Below are 18,672 nucleotides of genomic sequence, written 5' to 3' on the forward strand. Positions count from 1 at the left end.
TTACGAGTAAACCCACCCTCTAAGATATTTAGCTGAGTACCCCCTTCACCGGCACAAAACAGATTCTTTCAGAATTGAAACTTGCTCAGTGCAAATGAGTTAGCTTTTTTATTTGATTCATTTTTATGAGTAACCGCTTTTGTACTCCACAATACCCCTAGGGGTACACACACCTCCATTTGAGAACCACTGATCTAGACAGATAGCACTTTAAATGTCCTTTGAATAAACCATTTGATCTGCCCCGTTCATAAACGTTATCACCACATTTAGGCATTGATGGTGGGTTTGAGTTGAACAAATCTGACCACCCGGTCTTGATTTAAACCAGGGAGGGAACGGGTTGGTGCTGAACTATTCCCCCAGATGCCCCATCAGCGCTCCCCCTCATAGTACAAAGTGTTAAAGTGAATGTCGCGTCCCTTCAGTGGCTCCTTCGGCAGGCGGGGTCAGCACGAGGACCTGACCTCCACCACCACCTCCACCTCCTCGACGACCACCACCACCTCCAGCCCCGTCTCCTCCACCACCACCACCACCACCTCCACCTCCACCTCCTCCTCGGTTACCTCACCCACCGGCCACCGCGGCCTGCTCTCGAGCCTGGGCACCTCCTCCACCCGGCCCCCCACCAGCCTCACCAGCAGGTACGCTCCGCCCTTGGGGTGGGGGGGATTGGCACGTGGCTGGTGGTGTTTTTGTCAAAGGGAACCGTGCTGATTAGCTCCCCTGCACCGCCTTATTCTGCTGGGTGGGTGTGGGTGAGTGAGTGTGGGTGGGTGAGATGCTGGTTCCATATCTGCTTCGGCTAAGCAAACTTAAATCATACCCTCCACCCTAAAATCAAAGAATTGTGTAGCAGTGTGTTGTACGCCCAACCCCGTTTCCGCCGTTCGTGGGTTCAGCCCGGCAGCCATTTTGTGGTGCTTCTGCTCTCGCTCACGTTGGGAAACGTTTCCTTGTGACCAGGTACTGGTCGGAGGAGAGCTCCGACCGGGACAAGGAGAAGGAGTCCGCGGCGGTCATCCCCACTATGAACACTGGCTCCACCACCACCACCTCCTCCACCACTAGCACCGTCATCGGCTCGGACGGCAGGGAAAGACGCAGGTACGTGCAGGGCTCGGGTCGGACGAGTGACGGCCAGTGGCCATTTGGATAGCGCAGACGCCACCAGGGTCACGTGACCGCTCTGGGGGCGAGAACCACCTCATTTCTATTCATGTACGGAAGACGCGACAACCATGAAGGACGGATGACGTCGTGGAGAAGGAGTGTCAATGTTGTTCTTGGCAGAACATGACCTTCCTGCCTCGTGTGTTTTTGGTTTGAAAAAAAAAAACATGTTTACTTTTTGAAACACAAAGTCTAAAATATTGTTTGGTCGTTTTTTAACTGGTTTTGCTACATTTGATCGTGTTCAACAGCAGTCCCTATGCTGATTTAGATTTAGTTTAAAGTATATATAGAGATGGACCTTGAGAAGTAACAGGGACTCGGGTTCTCGGGCGGTGAAGGAGCCACCTGCTGTGTGTTGGGGTGGGTGTGAGGGGGGGGGTATGCTACTGTTATGCTTGTCCTCATAAGGAAGATGACTGCTGCCCAAGGCCACAGCCTCGCTTTGCATGCGGGACAGATGTCCTGTCCCGCGTCTGTATGATGTGTTACATCTGCTCCGTTGTGTCCCTCAGGTCGTACCTGACGCCAGTGAGGGACGAGGAGTCGGAGTCTCAGAGGAAGGCTCGCTCCAGGCAGGCGCGGCAGTCTAGGAGGTCCACCCAGGTACAGACGCGTTCGCTCGCGTAGAGAAACACTCACTCACTTTTACGTCCCCTCCAATGGACAATCCCCCAGAAAAAACAATCAACCCCTCAATCCCCCGGAGGAACGCTCAGTCACGCGCTCACCCAGAAAAACACTTACTCACTCACTCTTCGATGCCACCACTGGACAATCACCAAGAGAAGCACCCCCTCTCTGACCCACACACCCTTCCACCCCAGCTCTAACCGTCCCCCAGAGCGACTTCCTCACTCTCCTCCCCCCCTCGGTCGGCCCTCCACGGCTCGACCCAGAGAAACACTCACTGCCCCATCCCACTACTGACCACCACCCAGAGCAGCACCCCTCACCCTCCCCCCCCCCCTCTGTCTCTCCCCCCCCCCCCCCCCCAGGGCGTGACCCTGACGGACCTCCAGGAGGCGGAGAAGATCGGTAAGGGCCGGGCCCCTCGGAGCCGCGAGGAGGAGCGCGAGAAGCAGGACAAGGAGAAGCTTCAGGAGGAGCGCAAGGAGACGGAGACCAGGGACGACGACTACCGGTCGCGCTACCGCAGCTTGGACGAGGTGCGCGGCCCCGCCCGTAGCCTGGGGGGTCGTGGGGTTCAGCAGAATGGAGACAGAGAAAGGGCCCCTGTTCCCATTTTAGACTCTTTTTTTTTTTAAATGGGGGGGCGGGGGGTGGGCGAGACATGTTTTTAGGTTTGTGGTGTTTTAAAGAACAACACCAGTATGTCTTTTGACCGTCTGAGTCATATTTTGAGCGTGGGCCGGCACTTTAAAGCCCTTCCTCTTTGATCTCCGTCCCGCCCTCTCTCTCTCGCGCGGCAATATGTTATCTGCCGCCCTCGTGTCCTTCTCTCGCTCATTCACTCATTGGTTCTTTCCGTCTCCTTCACTCACTCGTTCTTTCTGTCTCTCTTGTCTTTGTCTCTCATTCACTCATCGTTCCTTCTGTCTGTTTCACTCGTTTATTACTTCTGCCTGTTTCACTCATTCCTTCTTTCTGTCTCTCATCCTTGACTCGCTGTGATTCAGTCGTGTTTGTCTCACTCATTCTTTCTCTCGGCCTCTTCTGTCTCTCGTTCACTCATCGTTCTTTCTGTCTCTCTGTTCCACTGATCCACTCTTTGTCTCTCTCTTGTTTCTCTCCACCTCTCTCTCTCTCTCTCTCAGACCTACCAGCGGTACCGCCCCTCGGCCACATCCACCACCTCCAGCAGCGTGAGCACCTCCTCCTCCACCTCCTCCTCCCTCCACCGGCCCAACTCCCTGACGGGCATCACCTCCTCCTACTGCCGCTCCTCCCGGGACACGGAGAAGGGTGAGCCACGCCGCTCAGTCATCGCTTTCCCCTGGTCATGGGATTTGTAGTCTTGATGAAATATGAGAATATAGAACTACAAAAAGGGGCACCTTAGATGTTCAGTGTCCAAGAAAGGTGGTGTTTTATCATTATCCTGGAGGTGTTGTATACGTGGTGGCCACTCTTTAGTTTATAAAGGGTCAGCGGCTAACCTTAAGCCCGTGGGGGTCATTATATTGAGTTGCTAAAGGGTCAGCGGCTAACCTTAAGCCTGTGGGGGTCATTGTATTGAGTTGCTAAAGGGTCTGCGGCTAACCTTAAGCCTGTGGGGGTCATTATATTGAGTTGCTAAAGGGTCAGCGGCTAACCTTAAGCCTGTGGGGGTCATTATATTGAGTTGCTAAAGGGTTAGCGGCTAATCTTAAACCTGTGGGGGTCATTATATTGAGTTGCTAAAGGGTCAGCGGCTAACCTTAAGCCTGTGGGGGTCATTATATTGAGTTGCTAAAGGGTCAGCGGCTAACCTTAAGCCTGTGGGGGTCATTCTATTGTGTTGCTAAAGGGTTAGCGGCTAACCTTAAGCCTGTGGGGGTCATTATATTGAGTTGCTAAAGGGTTAGTGGCTAACCTTAAGCCTGTGGGGGTCATTATATTGAGTTGCTAAAGGGTTAGCGGCTAACCTTAAGCCTGTGGGGGTCATTATATTGAGTTGCTAAAGGGTTAGCGGCTAACCTTAAACCTGTGGGGGTCGTTCTATTGAGTTGCTAAAGGGTCAGCGGCTAACCTTAAGCCTGTGGGGGTCATTATATTGTGTTGCTAAAAGGTTAGCGGCTAACTCTCAGCCTGTTGGGGTCATTATTTTGAGTTGCTAAAGGGTTAGCGGCCAACTCTTAGCCTGCGGTGGTTGCTAAAGGTTTAGCGGCTAGCTCTCGGCCCACAGTGGTCATTCTATTGAGTTGCTAAAAGGGTTAGCGGCCAACTCTTAGCCTGCGGTGGTCCTTCTGTCCCCACAGAGACGGACAAGGAGGAGGAGAAGGAGGGCGAGGACAAGTCCCAGGCCCGCTCCATCCGGGATCGCCGGCGGCCCCGCGAGAAGAGGCGTTCCACGGGGGTGTCCTTCTGGACCCACGAGGTAGGCCACGCCCCCGGGGGAAAAGTTCTGTCATCAACAAGCGACACGCCCTTTGAATGCTATCTTATTGTTATGTATATTCACGTCGAGAAAGCTCTTAGCTGATTGATTATTATAATGAATTTTATTCATATTTTTAATCATATTATGCATATTTCAGAGCGATGAGAATGACCCCGACCCACAGTCCGACTCGGAGGATGGCAGCGTCAAGAGCGAGCCTCAGGTGCACACACGCGCTCACACACACACACACACACACACACACACACACACACACACACACACACACACACACACACACACACACACACACACGTGTTTAAGCACCAGCGGAGTGAGCTGCTTATATAGAGTGCTATTACGGCAGACTCCTCTTAAACCTCTCATTGCTTATAGTGTCATGTCTCGTGTCTTTCAGCTGAGAGCTTACATATTTTCAATCTCCGTTTGGCCTCGATAGTCCTCCCTCCACCCTCTTAGGAATTTCTAACAGTCACCCGGTTTTGCCATCTGTGACGATAACCTTGACAGTAAAAACATTATGCATAGTTCCACTCACACATAACATCGGGTCTGGGTGCAGGTATATTAAGACACACAGAGGTCAGCGCAATTCTACGTTGAAGATGTTCGCAATGTTATTGAGTTGATTCTTAATAAAGTATAAAATAAAATAAGAAAGGCAGTGTTTTGTGCTTGGCCAGGGTCTTAACAGATAAATGTCCTGTAACCCACCAAGCTTTTTTCATCTTATTTTTTAACTTTGCAGGGCAAATGTTAAGGCAAACCTGTAGCTATTTTCACACGATATTATGTCTTATTTGATCGTCAGCATATTAATCGATGCCATTTTGTCAGTTACTGAAATAGACTAAAATAGGAGAAAAATGGAGTAAAATCCTACGCTTTTGCCGGTCTCCACCAAACCGTCTGTGAAAGTTTTTTCTCTTTGTTCAAATTCGAGCTAAAACAAGGGGTTCACTTACACAAGGTTAGGTTGGCAGTCGGATATTCAGATATCGAATGTTCCCGTTTGTTCAAAGTAACTTGAGCAGCATGGAAAGTGTGAATCGATGGAAGAATATTCATACTTCTTTTGTTGCATTTTGTTTACAGAGCGACAGACTGTCAAGGTACGTTAAACTCTGCTTTCTATGCACTTTATAAATGTTGAGTGTTATTATTTGTGTAGGTACTATGCATTGGGCACAGAGTTATACTTCAAAACATTGTTTTTCCCAGCAATTTCAATTAAATCGGCTCAACGTTGTCAATAAAGCTTTGACTAAAAAGCGGTGTGTTGTGGTCAAAGGAATGACGGCAGCACTTCCTATGAACGCAACGAGTCGGTGGGCGGCCGTACCTATGGCGACGGCCGGAGGCCCTACTCGAGCAGACTAGACAGGGACGACAACACTGACTACAAGAAGGTATTCCCACCGTTTATTGATCATTGATTGATTTTGTTTCTTGTAGATCATCTTAGTTTTCTCGGTTTCACGGTCCCTGGCCGTGTCATGAAAAATGGATACAGTTCTGCTGAAAGACATTTCACAAAATTAAACGGTTGATGCCAGTCTTTGTGTTTTGGGGCACTTAACTGGTCTTTTTATAGTCTGTTTTTTAAAGTCGTTTTTCATGCTCTTCTTTGCAAGCTGACAGTTGGTTATCACTCTGCTGTGGCCTCTTATCCTAAAAATAATAGGATATAATATAGGACAGGCGTGCACAGCTCTAAAGCAGCACTATATTCTCCCCCCAGCTCTATGAGCAGATCCTAGCTGAGAACGAGAAGCTGAAGGCCCAGTTACGCGACACGGACCTAGAGCTGGCGGACCTCAAGCTCCAGCTGGAGAAGGCCACGGCGGTACGCATGACCCCCTGGTTCCCTCAGGCATCCTGCCCCCTTACTAACACCGCTCCCGTAGCTTAACAATATCACTTTAGTGGGCTAGACTATCTGTTGGATGACATGAGCACGGCTGTGATTGGTGCTGAGCATTGATTGTTAGTCGGCCCACTGACATTTTGTCGATTTTTTTAATTTGGTTATTTCATCAATCGTATTTGTATTTATATTTAAAAATATATCAAATAAATCGACTGTTCGTTATTCAATGGAATGTTGTGTTTTTAGCTGGTTGCTTGTCCGATAAAAATCGTTTAATCGATTATGAAATATGATTATGATTGACAATGCAGTCTTTGGGCAGTTGGCCTTAGCCCCACCCACTCACTTACCTCCTATGTTCCCCTTCTCCAGAGGCAGGAACGCTACGCCGACCGGTCGCAGCTGGAAATGGAGAAAAGGGTAACCGCCATTTGTTCACCTTTTAACACCACTGCCATATCAGACATGTTGTAACGCTTCTGCCTAGGAGACCCCAAAAACGTACGCCGTTCATCTCCTAGAGTCTCAAGTGAGGACTAACTGAGCTAATCCCCGGTGGCTGACTGCGTGGTAACATGTGGCTCCCCTGGGTTTATGTCTGAAGGTAGCAGGCAGGCCCCACTATCAGCTGGGGGCCGCTGCCGCTGCTGCTGCTGCTGTTGCTGCTGCTGGTGGTGGTGGTATGGTTCTATTCAGAGTTTATAGCTGATCTCCACTGCTGGCTGTCCTCCTGTCTCACGCGTTCTGATCGCTGGCTCCAGTAGCAGCTGAGGGGGGGGGGGGGGGGGGGGATGGTCCGCGACACTCTCTACCTTCTCAGTCTCACTCTCGACCCCTTTCTGTATTACTCTCGACCTCTATCGGCCTCTCTGTCTCTTTTGTCTTACTCTGGACCTCTTTCTATCTTACTTTCGACCTCTTTCTGTCTCACTCTGGACCTCTTTCTGTCTCACTCTGGACCTCTTTCTGTCTTACTCTCGACCTCTTTCTGTCTTACTCTCGACCTCTTTCTATCTAACTCGACCTCTTTGTGTCTCACTCTGGACATCTTTCTGTCTCTCTTGACCTCTTTCTGTCTCTCTCTCAACCTCTTTCTGTCTCTCGTCCTCGTCTCATTTTATTTGACTTTCTCTCATGCGTTCTCGCGGTCGGTTCTGTTATTGTACGTGTATATTCATTGCGTTTTTCTAACTTTGTTTTCTCTTGCTATCTTGTGGTCTTTTCTGTGTAGCTCATGTTGTTCTACCGTTCTGGCCTCTTTATCTCTCACTCTTTCCCTATTTTTGCTACTCTTCCCATTCCCTTGTTCTTTCCCTTGCTTCCCCTCTCTCTCCTTTTCTCTCTTCCTTTAATCTCTCTCGCTCCTTTTTTGGGTCCATCTTCCTCAGTCTCTTCCACATCATTCCTGTCACATGACCTTCCGGGCAGCGTGTGGTCACCATGTCGTGTTTGTCCAGATTCTGTAGACCAGAGTCCAGGACGGCTCACTGACTCAGACCCGGGTCACCATGGCGGAAGAAGGAAACCTCATGTCCCCGCCCCCCTCCCCTGATTGGCCCTTCTTACAGCAGCCATTTTGACATGTCTTGCAGTTTGAACACAGGTGTAATTAATACCCTACAGTAGTGGTTCTCAAACGTTTTCTACTAGTGTAAAATAATACTAACAAATACAATATGGTTCCTACATTTTTCGTAGGACCCCTAATTACCATAAATAATGTATGTGGGGTCCAATGGCAGTGTAAACATGAACATTAAAAGGTTGAAAGTACTCAAAATTAAGTGAGAAACATGGGCCTGTACTTCATGCAACTGTTGGCTAAGAAGCACAACGGCAGGGGAGAAATAAATTATAGTTCGCCTTTCTTTAAAAAAAAGAAAATTGTGATTTACGGCGTACACCCTGCGGTGCTCCAAGCTACCCCTAAGGGGTAACGCGTACCCCCATTGGAGAACCACTGGATTGGCTGTGACCCACTTAAGGCAGCCACACCCTGAAGCAGTTCATCCATTGCACCCCTGTTAAACCCGCTACGACCTGTCAAAATGTCCGCCGCATAAAGGGCCTGTTCCCCGTCTGGGATGACCAAAGTGCCCGTTATCTTACCTGGTGTCGGGCGGGACCAACAACCCCTCACTTGTTCCAGGAATCATCTTCCTGGAGTCTTAACCCAACTGATCAATATCCCCCTCCCGCTGTCCCACATGTCTTAATTCATCCATTCATTGATTCATTCGCTGCCATTCTGACGCTGAGGTCGCCTAAGCGGTGACCTTAAGAGTCCTGCGTGTGTTCACGCGTGTGTGTGTGTGTGTGTGCAACACCCTCACCCTCCCTCACCCCTCTCCTCCCTCCCCCCCCGTCCCCCAACCGGTGTCTTTTAGCACATGCATAGCCTGTGTTGTGTTGGACCTTTGACCTTTGAACCCCGCGGTGTGTGTGTGTGTGTGTGTGTGTGTGTGTACGTGCGCCTCAGTGACGCTCTTCTTCCCCGCCCACAGGAAAGAAGAGCGCTTGAAAGGAAGATCTCTGAGATGGAGGAGGAGCTGAAGGTAAGGTCCTCCTCTACAGACACACACACACACACACACACACACACACACACACACACACACACACACACACACACACACACACACACACACACACACACACACACACACACACACACACACACAGGCACGAGACACGCCCCCCCCAGAGACACGCCCCACAGAGGACCCCCCCCCCCTCCAGACACAGTGTTTAAAAAAAGTCTGGACTTGGATCCAGTCCTCAACCTGTTGATAATGACCTTGTAGAAGCCTCATTTGATAACTAACAGCGCCCCCTTGGGGTGACACTGGGAACACATTCCCTCTTCTAGTTAGTGTCCCACGCTGTGATCCAGCAAAATACATTACAGGGTCAGTTGTTTTCCCACGCGTTTCTTCGGTGACGACTTTTCAATGTCGATGTGAGCTAGGTGTACGCAAAGGCGGGGGGCAGTAACACCACCCAAACATTATGAACTTACCCCTAAGCTTCAGGGGGAGGGCACTGGGGGAAATGTGTCCCATCATTTCAGATCGACGCGTCAAGTGACCAATAACCACTAAGTCTCATCGAGCCATGTTGTGTGTGTCTCCTAGGCCAGTCGTCAACCTCCATCTCTGTTATCTTAGAGCTCCCCCGTGCATTGCTAGTCGTTACTCGCTGTCTAAACTTTGTCCCCATTTTCTAAACTCTTTGTCCTCTTTTGTGCCCGTGTTCCTCTCCTTGTTCCCTCTTATTATTTTACATCGTCTCTGTATTGTACCCCCCCCCCCCCCTCCTTTTAACCCACTTCCACATTCCTCTGTTTCCCTCTTCGGCCGTTTTGACCCTCTTCTCTCTCCTTCCACCATCCTTTCATTTCCTCTCTCCCGTTCTCCTGCTCCGCTGTGTCCCATGGTCCCTCGCCACCCCCCCCCCTCTCCCTGTCTCCCCTCCCTCCCCCTGTCTCCCCTCCCTCCCCCTGTCTCCCCTCCCTCCCCCTGTCTCCCCTCCCTCCCCCTGTCTCCCCTCCCTCCCCCTGTCTCCCCTCCCTCCCCCTGTCTCCCCTCCCTCCCCCTGTTTCTCCCCCCTCTCCCCATGTCTCCTCCCCCCCTGTGTCTCGTCCCTCCCCCTGTCTCCCCCCTCTCCCCCTCCCTCCCCTCTCCCCCTGTCTCCCCCCTCTCCCCCTCCCTCCCCTCTCCCCCTGTGTCTCCTCCCTCCCCTCTCCCCCTGTGTCTCCTCCCTCCCCTCTCCCCCGTGTCTCCTCCCTCCCCTCTCCCCCGTGTCTCCTCCCTCCCCTCTCCCCCTTGTCTCCCCCCCGTCTCCCCCCTCCCCTCTCCCCCCCTTGTCTCCTCCCTCCCCTCTCCCCCTTGTCTCCTCCCTCCCCTCTCCCCCTTGTCTCCTCCCTCCCCTCTCCCCCTTGTCTCCTCCCTCCCCTCTGCCCCTGTGTCTCCCCCCTTGTCTCCTCCCTCCCCTCCCCCCCTTGTCTCCTCCCTCCCCTCTCCCCCTTGTCTCCCCCCTCCCTCCCCCCCTTGTCTCCTCCCTCCCCTCTCCCCCTTGTCTCCCCACTCCCTCCCCCCCTTGTCTCCTCCCTCCCCTCTGCCCCTGTGTCTCCCCCCTTGTCTCCTCCCTCCCCTCCCCCCCCTTGTCTCCTCCCTCCCCTCTCCCCCTTGTCTCCCCCCTCCCTCCCCCCCCTTGTCTCCCCCCTCCCTCCCCCCCTTGTCTCCTCCCTCCCCTCTCCCCCTTGTCTCCTCCCTCCCCTCTCCCCCTTGTCTCCTCCCTCCCCTCTCCCCCTTGTCTCCTCCCTCCCCTCTCCCCCTTGTCTCCCCCCTCCCTCCCCCCCCTTGTCTCCTCCCTCCCCTCTCCCCCTTGTCTCCTCCCTCCCCTCTCCCCCTTGTCTCCTCCCTCCCCTCTCCCCCTTGTCTCCTCCCTCCCCTCTCCCCCTTGTCTCCTCCCTCCCCTCTCCACCTTGTCTCCCCCCTCCCTCCCCCCCCTTGTCTCCTCCCTCCCCTCTCCCCCTTGTCTCCCCCCTCCCTCCCCCCCCTTGTCTCCTCCCTCCCCTCTCCCCCTTGTCTCCCCCCTCCCTCCCCCCCCTTGTCTCCTCCCTCCCCTCTCCCCCTTTTCCCCCCCCTCCCTCCCCCCCCTTGTCTCCTCCCTCCCTCCCCCCCCTTGTCCCCCCCCTCCCTCCCCCCCCTTATCTCCCCCCCCTCCCCCGCCCCCTGCAGAGCCTGCCCCAGGTAAAGCAGGTGCAGGCCCTGCGGCAGGTGAAGGAGCGCTTGCAGACGGAGAACCGGGCGCTGGGCCGCGTGGTGGCCAAGCTCTCGCAGTCCCGCAACCTCCGGCCCGCCTCCGCGTCCTCCTCCTCCTCCATCGACCTCTAAACCCAAAACAAACCACCTCCGTCACCACCTCCTCCTCCTCCTCCTCCTCTTCCTCTTTTCTTCCTTCCTCCCCCCTCCGTTCACACTCCTCCACAATCCATCCCCAACTTTTTTCTGTGCCTTCCATTCGCGCTCCGCCACGTCCCCGTAGCAAGGCAGGTGCCCCAGCCGTCCACACAGTGTGTGTGTGTGTGTGTTTGTGCGTCTGTGTGTGTGTGTGTGTGTTTGCGTGTGAACTCGTTTCTCCTTTTCCCTGTGCTGCTCCAAACCTCCTGGTTTGGAGGTTTTGTCGAGGGGGATGCGTTTGTTTTGTTCCTCCGAGAGGCGTGGAGTTGAATGGGTCGCTGTCCTCTTACAGCACATCACTAAGGGAAAGGGGGGGGGGTGACACAATTTGATCTGAGCATGGTTTAAGACTTCAACTGTCACTCATCAGTAACCCCTTATCCGTGAGCCCCCCGTTTCACCCGACTGTACTGTACTGCAAAGGGACGCGACCCCACCCCCCTCGTTCCCTCTAAACGCACCCTGACCCCCTGGTTCCGGACCCGTCCGTCCGAGGGTGCGAGTGTTGCGTTCTGTTCGCGGCCTTGGCTTCCGCTGCATGACTGCGGCCTGTTAGGTAGTCTGTGGATACCTTTTCTAGGGGATGGGCATTGTTATGAAATTGGATTGGTAACGACATTATCTCTGCGGTGGACTGGTCAAAAGTTGTCAAATTTGGGAAATATACTGTATACATATCCCCGGTAAGCAGGTCCCCAAACATGTTTCAGAAGGGGGCGCTATAACTTCCGGTTTCAGTTAAAGGCTCGGCATGTGCGCCCCGATAATTGAACAATTCTGAAACTTTGTTGTACATGCTGAAACCTTTGCAATTGGGACCTATAATGTCAGTCAGGATCGATTTTGCTGTACAGGGAAAATTCCGAAAGATAATCGTGTTTTGCCGTAGTGTGTGTATAAAAACAGGTTGATTCGACTATCGTGCGAGTGTATCCCCGCTGTTCCAATTGACTCGATACACACCCCAGGGTTGCCGTTGCGTTTTGCGGTTTCACCGAAGCACCTTCCAGGCGTAGCTCCGAACAATCAGTGCCTGCGCCCGTCGTGGATTTGACGGAACGTCGTACGTTCTATGTCCTCAAACCGCCCGTCCATAACCTCGTGATCTGCTGGGAGACTCAAAGTTCCGCTCTCGCTCTCCCCAAAACCGCGGCGTTCGGTTTGGGTGGGCAGAAAACGAGATGCTTGTTTGTGCTGTGGGTTTGAATCCCGGTTGGCTGCCTTGCCCGTTGGCAGCGGTGGCCCGGCAGCCATACTGGTTTTGCATGGCTCTGCTCTCTCCCTCGCCTCCCCAGAGGTTCGGGGCTCCAGTTTGTGTTTGGTTCCACCCCCTCTCTCCTCTGTCTCGGCACGCAGAGGAAAGCCAAAACCATTCGTACAAATGAAGGTCTAAAGTCCTTCCAGGAGGCTTTGTGATTGGTCCAAGTTGGCTGCCTACGCTGCAATTAACCGTTTGCCACCCGGGACCGTCGGGTTAACAACCAGGGGTGTGTGTGTGTGTGTGTCCGCACTTTGTCTAACCTCCTTCTCCCTCCCTCGCTCTCGCCCTCCCTCCCTCCTTCTCTCTGTCTTTCAGACGCTACCGGACTTGAAAGCCGACAACCAGAGACTCAAAGACGAGAACGGAGCTCTCATCAGAGTCATCAGCAAGCTCTCCAAGTAGACACCTCCCCCTCCCCCCCCCCCCCAAAGCCCCCCGCCAGTCCTCTGCGCCCCCCCGGTCACCGCATCCCCCCGCTTTGCCCATCACAACGCCCCCCCCCCCCCCCAAACCCCTCCATGGCAGTGGCCGATGGAACGCACATACTAGATATTAATTGCAACAGACATCAGAAATGAGAGAGATCCTTTTCTCTCGCCCCCCGCACCCTTTCTTTACCTCCTATTGGTCCCTCCATCCCCCCCCCACACACACACACACACACACACACACACACACACACACACACACACACACACACACACCTCCACCCAGATATCTTATCACCCGGATGGAACCACTGAGTTTACAGAGGGCAGGGGCAGCATGGGACGTAGAACCACACAGAGGGTGGGGGGCGCCTGAGAGTTGTTATTTAACCAATAAGCCTTAGTTGTACATAAGGAAAAAAATGTAAGAAAAAACACTTGTATCCATCTTTCTTTTGACTTTCCACCTCCCTCCCTCGACCTCAGAGACACCTTGTTTTACCTTCCCCATCTGATGAGAGGTGAGAAATTGTCCCCCCCCACCCAACCCATTTTCTTTCGATTTTCTCGTTGAAAGTCTGTCATGAATTCCCCGTCCCCTTACACACACACACACACACACACACACACACACACACACACACACACACGTTAGTATTGTCTCCCTCTGTACACACACATACCTTTGTGAGACTTGTCTCCCCCCTTACACAAGCATACACACACACACCTCTGTTAGTCTTGTCTCGCCCCTTACACACACACACACCTGTGAGCCCTGTCTCCCCCTTTCATGCCCCACCCAGATGGGGCTCATGCACCCCACCGCCCCCAAACTCTCCCCCCTTCCAAACGTTTTTTGTCTTTTTTTCTTCCCGACGGGAGACAAAAAAGCGAGAGATAAAAACGAATCTTGCTTTTTCCGAAACAAGACAGAGTTTAAGCTTTCACTTTATGTGCAATATGCATTTTTATTTCTACTTTTTAAACGCTTTAAAGACGAGTCCATTGCCGGTAGGATATTGTTTCCACTCTTCTGCTGTGTCCGAAGCCCCCTTTAGCCCCGCCCACTTTGTTATTTAGCCCCGCCCCCCTTTGTTCTTTAGTCGGTAGTGAGGTCGGTTTCTGTAATGTATCGTTTGAATCAGCACATGGCATGCACTCGTCTGTTACTATTAAACATATACCAATCCCAGAGGACAAAAAAAGGTGTGTTTTTAACTTTGTTTTTCGTCTGAGGACATCGGACGATCGACAGGGCGGCCGCTCTGTTACAGGGGACTGCCCGCCGCCCCCCCGGGGGGTATTTTTTGCTTCCTTTACTCGGTTTAAATAGAAAGTGTTTTAAAAAAATAATAATATAATTGCTTCACAACATTTCACACATTGTATCCTTGGAAGAGTGCTGTTCAGTTGTTGTTTTTTTCTAAGCTGTAGTATTATAGCGAAAAGGTGTTGTCACTAAAAGAAACTTTAAAATATCTTGGCTATGGCTAACCCGGTCCTTTTTAACAACGATGTCTACATGCACTGTCGATACTGTCATACCTTGCCACCATCAAGTCGCCCTGTGCTTCTGAAAACACATATGCATTTCAGTGGCCTTTTTAAGATTTTTTTTTTTTTTTTAAGATTCTTTTAAAGAATTTTTTTAGCAGAGAAATGTCCGGCAGAATGTTGACTATCTATCCCTTGGTTTTGATTTTATTTGTTGAGCTTTTTCTCCCCATGTTTTTGCTTCCCCCTCCCCCGCGCCATCTTGTAAAATAAGTGTGTGGCTTCATACATGCAAGCTGTGCTGTGACAACAACCACTGAAGAGTTCATTAAAAATAAACTTGTACATTGTAAAGTTCCATTGCTTCTTTTTTGTAATTATAGAACTTTATACAACAGTTAGTTCCGACCAAGTAATTTGATTGGACAAGAGGCTTTCCATGAGTGCTGATATAGAGTATAACAGCACTGGGACTTTTAACTATACATGTATCCCTCCGCTTTACGGGTGTTCTCATAACCGTTAATGTTAACTGTCTTTATGTAGCTTAGATTGCAGCTAACTTTGCAGAGAAAAGATGAACAGGCATAACATTTGAGTGAAATAACCAATGGTCGTCAGAGGACCAAGGTAACGTAACGTGTAGACCTATACAAAGTAGCAAGATAGTTTGTTTGTGTTTCTTAGCAACAGTTCAGTCCCAGTCCAGTTGCGGGTCTATTTGTGTTGGCGGAGCCAAATAAATCATTAAATAAACAAACGGATCATAATATGGTGTGGCTTATTACTGTTAACTAATAAATGGTGCTTTTAGAACTTTTATAAGAGCAATATCACACTCGAGGTTGTGCTGTTGTACTGAATATCAGCACGGCTGTGATTAACTTCGGCAGCCATGCTGATACTCAGTACAACAGCCGCTGACACCCACAAGCAGGGGTGATGGATGTGAACTGTAATAACAATTTGGGGTATATTCAATTTCCTTTGGGTTATTTTCACTCAAAAAGTACCATATTTTCCCCTTTTTTTAGTTACTGAAACACATTGGTTTTCAAAGTAAACTATACATGGTAAATATGGAAAATGGTTACCAAAAATGTGAAGACAAAGTAAAATGCAAACTTCAAAACAAATATTGTTTTATTGTTGTTTTATTGTTGTTTTATACATACAAATTGAATGTATGTACAAATTAGCGTGTGCTTAATTGGAAAAGTTGGATTGAACCCTTCAAACCCCCCCTGACTTTTACCTGCTACAAAACGTAGTAGCCTAAATGTTAGTTTATTTTTCAACATTTTTACGATACCATCCGGCCAGCAGATGGCGCTAGAGGCCGGACAAGTACTGTAGTGCTTCACGAAGTAATGTACATTCAAGTGGAGAGGAGGGACGTGCGTTGACTGTATTGTTGTGAGCTGCATTAAAGCTTGACCGGTTGCTACTACAAGCCTCCTTATTTCAGAACACAAAACAAACATCAGCTAATTGGTTTGTCTGTAGTGATCTATCAGTGGCTAGTGGCTATCAACGTGAAAGGTCACTTTGATAGCCTATTACGGCACCTACCGGCAGCGCAGGTAGACGAGGCTACCAACTTACATTTACATTTACATTTAGGGCATTTAGCAGACGCTTTTATCCAAAGCGACTTGCAATAAGTGCATTTGTTACAATAAGTACATTTGTCATAAGAAGTGAAACAATATATCGCTGTCGGTACAGTAAAGATGTTCATAGAACCAAGTGCAAGTATTACAATCGCTAGGCTAACCCATTCCCCGTGTAAAGCAATGATAGGAGCTACTGTAGATGCTATCATTGCTTTACACGGGGAATTAAGTACCTTGAATAAGTACAATGTACAAGTGCCAGGACGTACAGCATTCAATGGTGGCTGTGCATTGGTTTCTATGCAGAGTCGAAGTGAACTCGGCTCTGAACTTTACTCATATATTATTACTTTCAGATTTTTTTTATTCTCGAATAATTCATTCACACATTCATTTTTAAATGTTCATGTGTAATTTCACGAAGCATTGATCATTTCAATGGCCCCTTAAAAGGGCACTTTGGACATTCAGAGGCAAAGGGGCAGGTGCTCAGGCACCCATAGTTGTTTTTGTCATTCACTATTCAGAAGTTAAAACCAATAGAAATGTTAATACAATTATTATTTATACAAATTAATCCTCTAAAAATGTTCTACATAACTGCAACAGTTAATAATAGAACATTGCATTGAACATATAAAAAAATCTAGAGAAAATAGACAAAAGTGTAATCTAACCCTTTATAAAGGGTTGTATTCAACAACTGGGGTTAGATTCTTGAAAAACGTATCCTCGTTAAATGACAGCAGTATGACATAAATGCAGTTCTTTCAGATCTCACACAGTAGAGATTCTAATCCAGGAAACATTAGTTGTTTTGGTGGTTTGTATGTTGCATTATCAAACAAAGATCCTAGTCTGTTTGATTGACAGGTGAGATGATCAGGGGGGGAGAGTTGTTACCCCCACAACCATGGTACAATGTGCAGAGGAATGGATAGAGGGGCTCAGTAAAGGTGCAGCCAGTAGCAGAGTAGAGATGAACCCTGGCTTCCACATCATAGAAGGAGACCAGACCCTCATCATAATCCACAAACACCCCCACCTTCTGGAGCTCAGCTCTCAGAGGGTGATGGACAGAAGGGTTATCTTTAAATACCAACCCATTCTTGTAGTAGTCCAGAATCCAGTAACCAGTCTTGGGGGTCCACTTGGTCTGACCTTTTCTGTCTATGGACTCTCTGGCCACTCCTAACCACCATCCAGTCTTGTCTTTAACCTGGACCTCAAAGTAAAATCGACCTGACGAGAAGCTCTGCCTACAAAGTACAAATATATTCCTTGTAAATCTTTTAGGGTTGTCTGGGAGTTTCTTCCACACACCTCCATCATGTACTTGTTTCCCATCCTCAGACAGGATGAGCCTGGGATGAGCTGTATCAGGATCCAGAGTCACGTCTACTTCATACTGTTGGACCCTCTTCAGTTCAGCATCATCACGCAGCTTCTTCATCTCCATGTCCAGTGTCTCCTCCAGCTGATCCAGGGATCTCCTCAAGGTCCTTGCGTATGACGGAGGACGGACCTCCACCGTCGTCCAGTCCCTGGTGGGTGGAGGATCCTTCAGGGATCTGAAGGTCTGGAGGAAGTGGAGGTGGTCTTTAGTGTGTGAGAGCTGCTTCACCTCTGAGCTTCTATTGGTCAGATCTTCTATTTCCTGCTCCAGCTCTTTGATGAGGTCTTCAGCTTGTTTCTCTCTGGATTTCAGTTTCTCTTTCACCGTTTGGTTGAATTCATCCCGACACTTTTCAACACAGCCTTTCAGAGCAGTGAAGACCTGCCCACCATCGGCTACCTCTCTGTCTGCGTCTTTCTTGCTCATTTCTACTGTGTCTCTGATCTCCTTAATCTTTTGTTTTCTCTCCTGGATCATCTGTGGAACTTCAGCCTCCATCTTCCCCAGCTGGGCTGTCTTCACTTCATATTCCTCCTTTAGAGGTACAACAGGATGGGACTTGTGGTCTGCCTCTGTGCAGGACGGACACACACACACTTGTTCGGTCTGGCAGAAGAGCTCCAGAAGTCGGTCGTGTTCCTTACACATCCTGTCTTCCAGACGGTCCATAGGCTCGACCAGCCGATGTTTCTTCAGGCCTGCGACTCTCTCATGTGGCTCCAGGTGGGTTTGGCAGTAAGAGGTAAAACACATTAGGCAGGACTTCATGGCCTTCAGCTGGGTCCCAGTACAGACGTCACAGGGAACTTCACCTGGTTCAACATAAGGCTGCTCTTTTACTCGGACAGACGTTCTAAACTGAGCAGCCAGCTCTGATAAGAGGATATTTACCTGTAGATCAGGTCTTGGTTTGAAAAGACCATGTGGACACAACTGCAGAAATTGTGTCCACATGCGGTGGTAACTGGATTGTTGAACACATCCAGACAGATGGAACATGAAAAGTTCTCTTCAGGCCAGGAAGTGTTAGCAGACGCCATTCCTAAACACAGACAACAAGGTTTATGTATTGAGCATTTATATATTTCTTATACCATAACGGGAAGAGAGGTTCTAACTTCTCTTGTGCTGTTTTACTCACCTTGTTGTGGTTTCTGTCCGTCCAAATATTTTTTCCAAAATGGGTTTTATTCTTTCCAGAAAGAGAGAACTGCTTCCACGTAAGTTGGTTTTGGTTTCTATGAACCTTAGGTTTCGTTTCCAGAACTGCACGTCCTCTCCTCCCCTAACACCTTGCCCTTCCCCTAACACGTGGCTCCGCCCCCAAGGACACAGTTCACTGACGTTTCAGCTTTCACACCCTGGATTTGGGCGCAGTCCTGTACTGTGTAGGCTACTTC

General features: G+C 50.0%; 2 protein-coding genes across 4 annotated transcripts in view; one reads left to right on the forward strand and one right to left on the reverse strand.

The window, feature by feature from the left end:
* The window catches only part of ppp1r12a (protein phosphatase 1, regulatory subunit 12A), a 52,585-nt gene extending 37,968 nt beyond the window's left edge, over positions 1–14,617 (forward strand). For all 3 annotated transcript variants that reach the window (XM_079755686.1, XM_079755688.1, XM_079755687.1), the window contains 13 exons: positions 429–647; positions 970–1,110; positions 1,692–1,782; positions 2,175–2,345; positions 2,955–3,102; positions 4,098–4,216; positions 4,377–4,442; positions 5,336–5,352; positions 5,532–5,649; positions 5,982–6,086; positions 6,483–6,530; positions 8,615–8,665; positions 12,651–14,617. In XM_079755686.1, the coding sequence (XP_079611812.1) occupies positions 429–647; positions 970–1,110; positions 1,692–1,782; positions 2,175–2,345; positions 2,955–3,102; positions 4,098–4,216; positions 4,377–4,442; positions 5,336–5,352; positions 5,532–5,649; positions 5,982–6,086; positions 6,483–6,530; positions 8,615–8,665; positions 12,651–12,737 (1,381 nt within the window). In that variant the 3' untranslated portion in view covers positions 12,738–14,617. The remainder of the gene's footprint in view (positions 1–428; positions 648–969; positions 1,111–1,691; positions 1,783–2,174; positions 2,346–2,954; positions 3,103–4,097; positions 4,217–4,376; positions 4,443–5,335; positions 5,353–5,531; positions 5,650–5,981; positions 6,087–6,482; positions 6,531–8,614; positions 8,666–12,650) is intronic.
* An 802-nt stretch (positions 14,618–15,419) lies between these two features.
* On the reverse strand, positions 15,420–18,523 carry LOC307089770 (zinc finger protein RFP-like). The gene is given in 3 exon segments (XM_079756191.1): positions 15,420–18,171; positions 18,174–18,314; positions 18,414–18,523. Coding segments are annotated over 2 exon segments (1,581 nt in total). The 5' UTR covers positions 18,313–18,314; positions 18,414–18,523; the 3' UTR covers positions 15,420–16,729.
* Between the last annotated feature and the right edge of the window lie 149 nt (positions 18,524–18,672).

This window comes from Pollachius pollachius (assembly GCF_949987615.1).
Source record: "Pollachius pollachius genome assembly, chromosome: 18".
Taxonomy (NCBI): domain Eukaryota; kingdom Metazoa; phylum Chordata; class Actinopteri; order Gadiformes; family Gadidae; genus Pollachius; species Pollachius pollachius.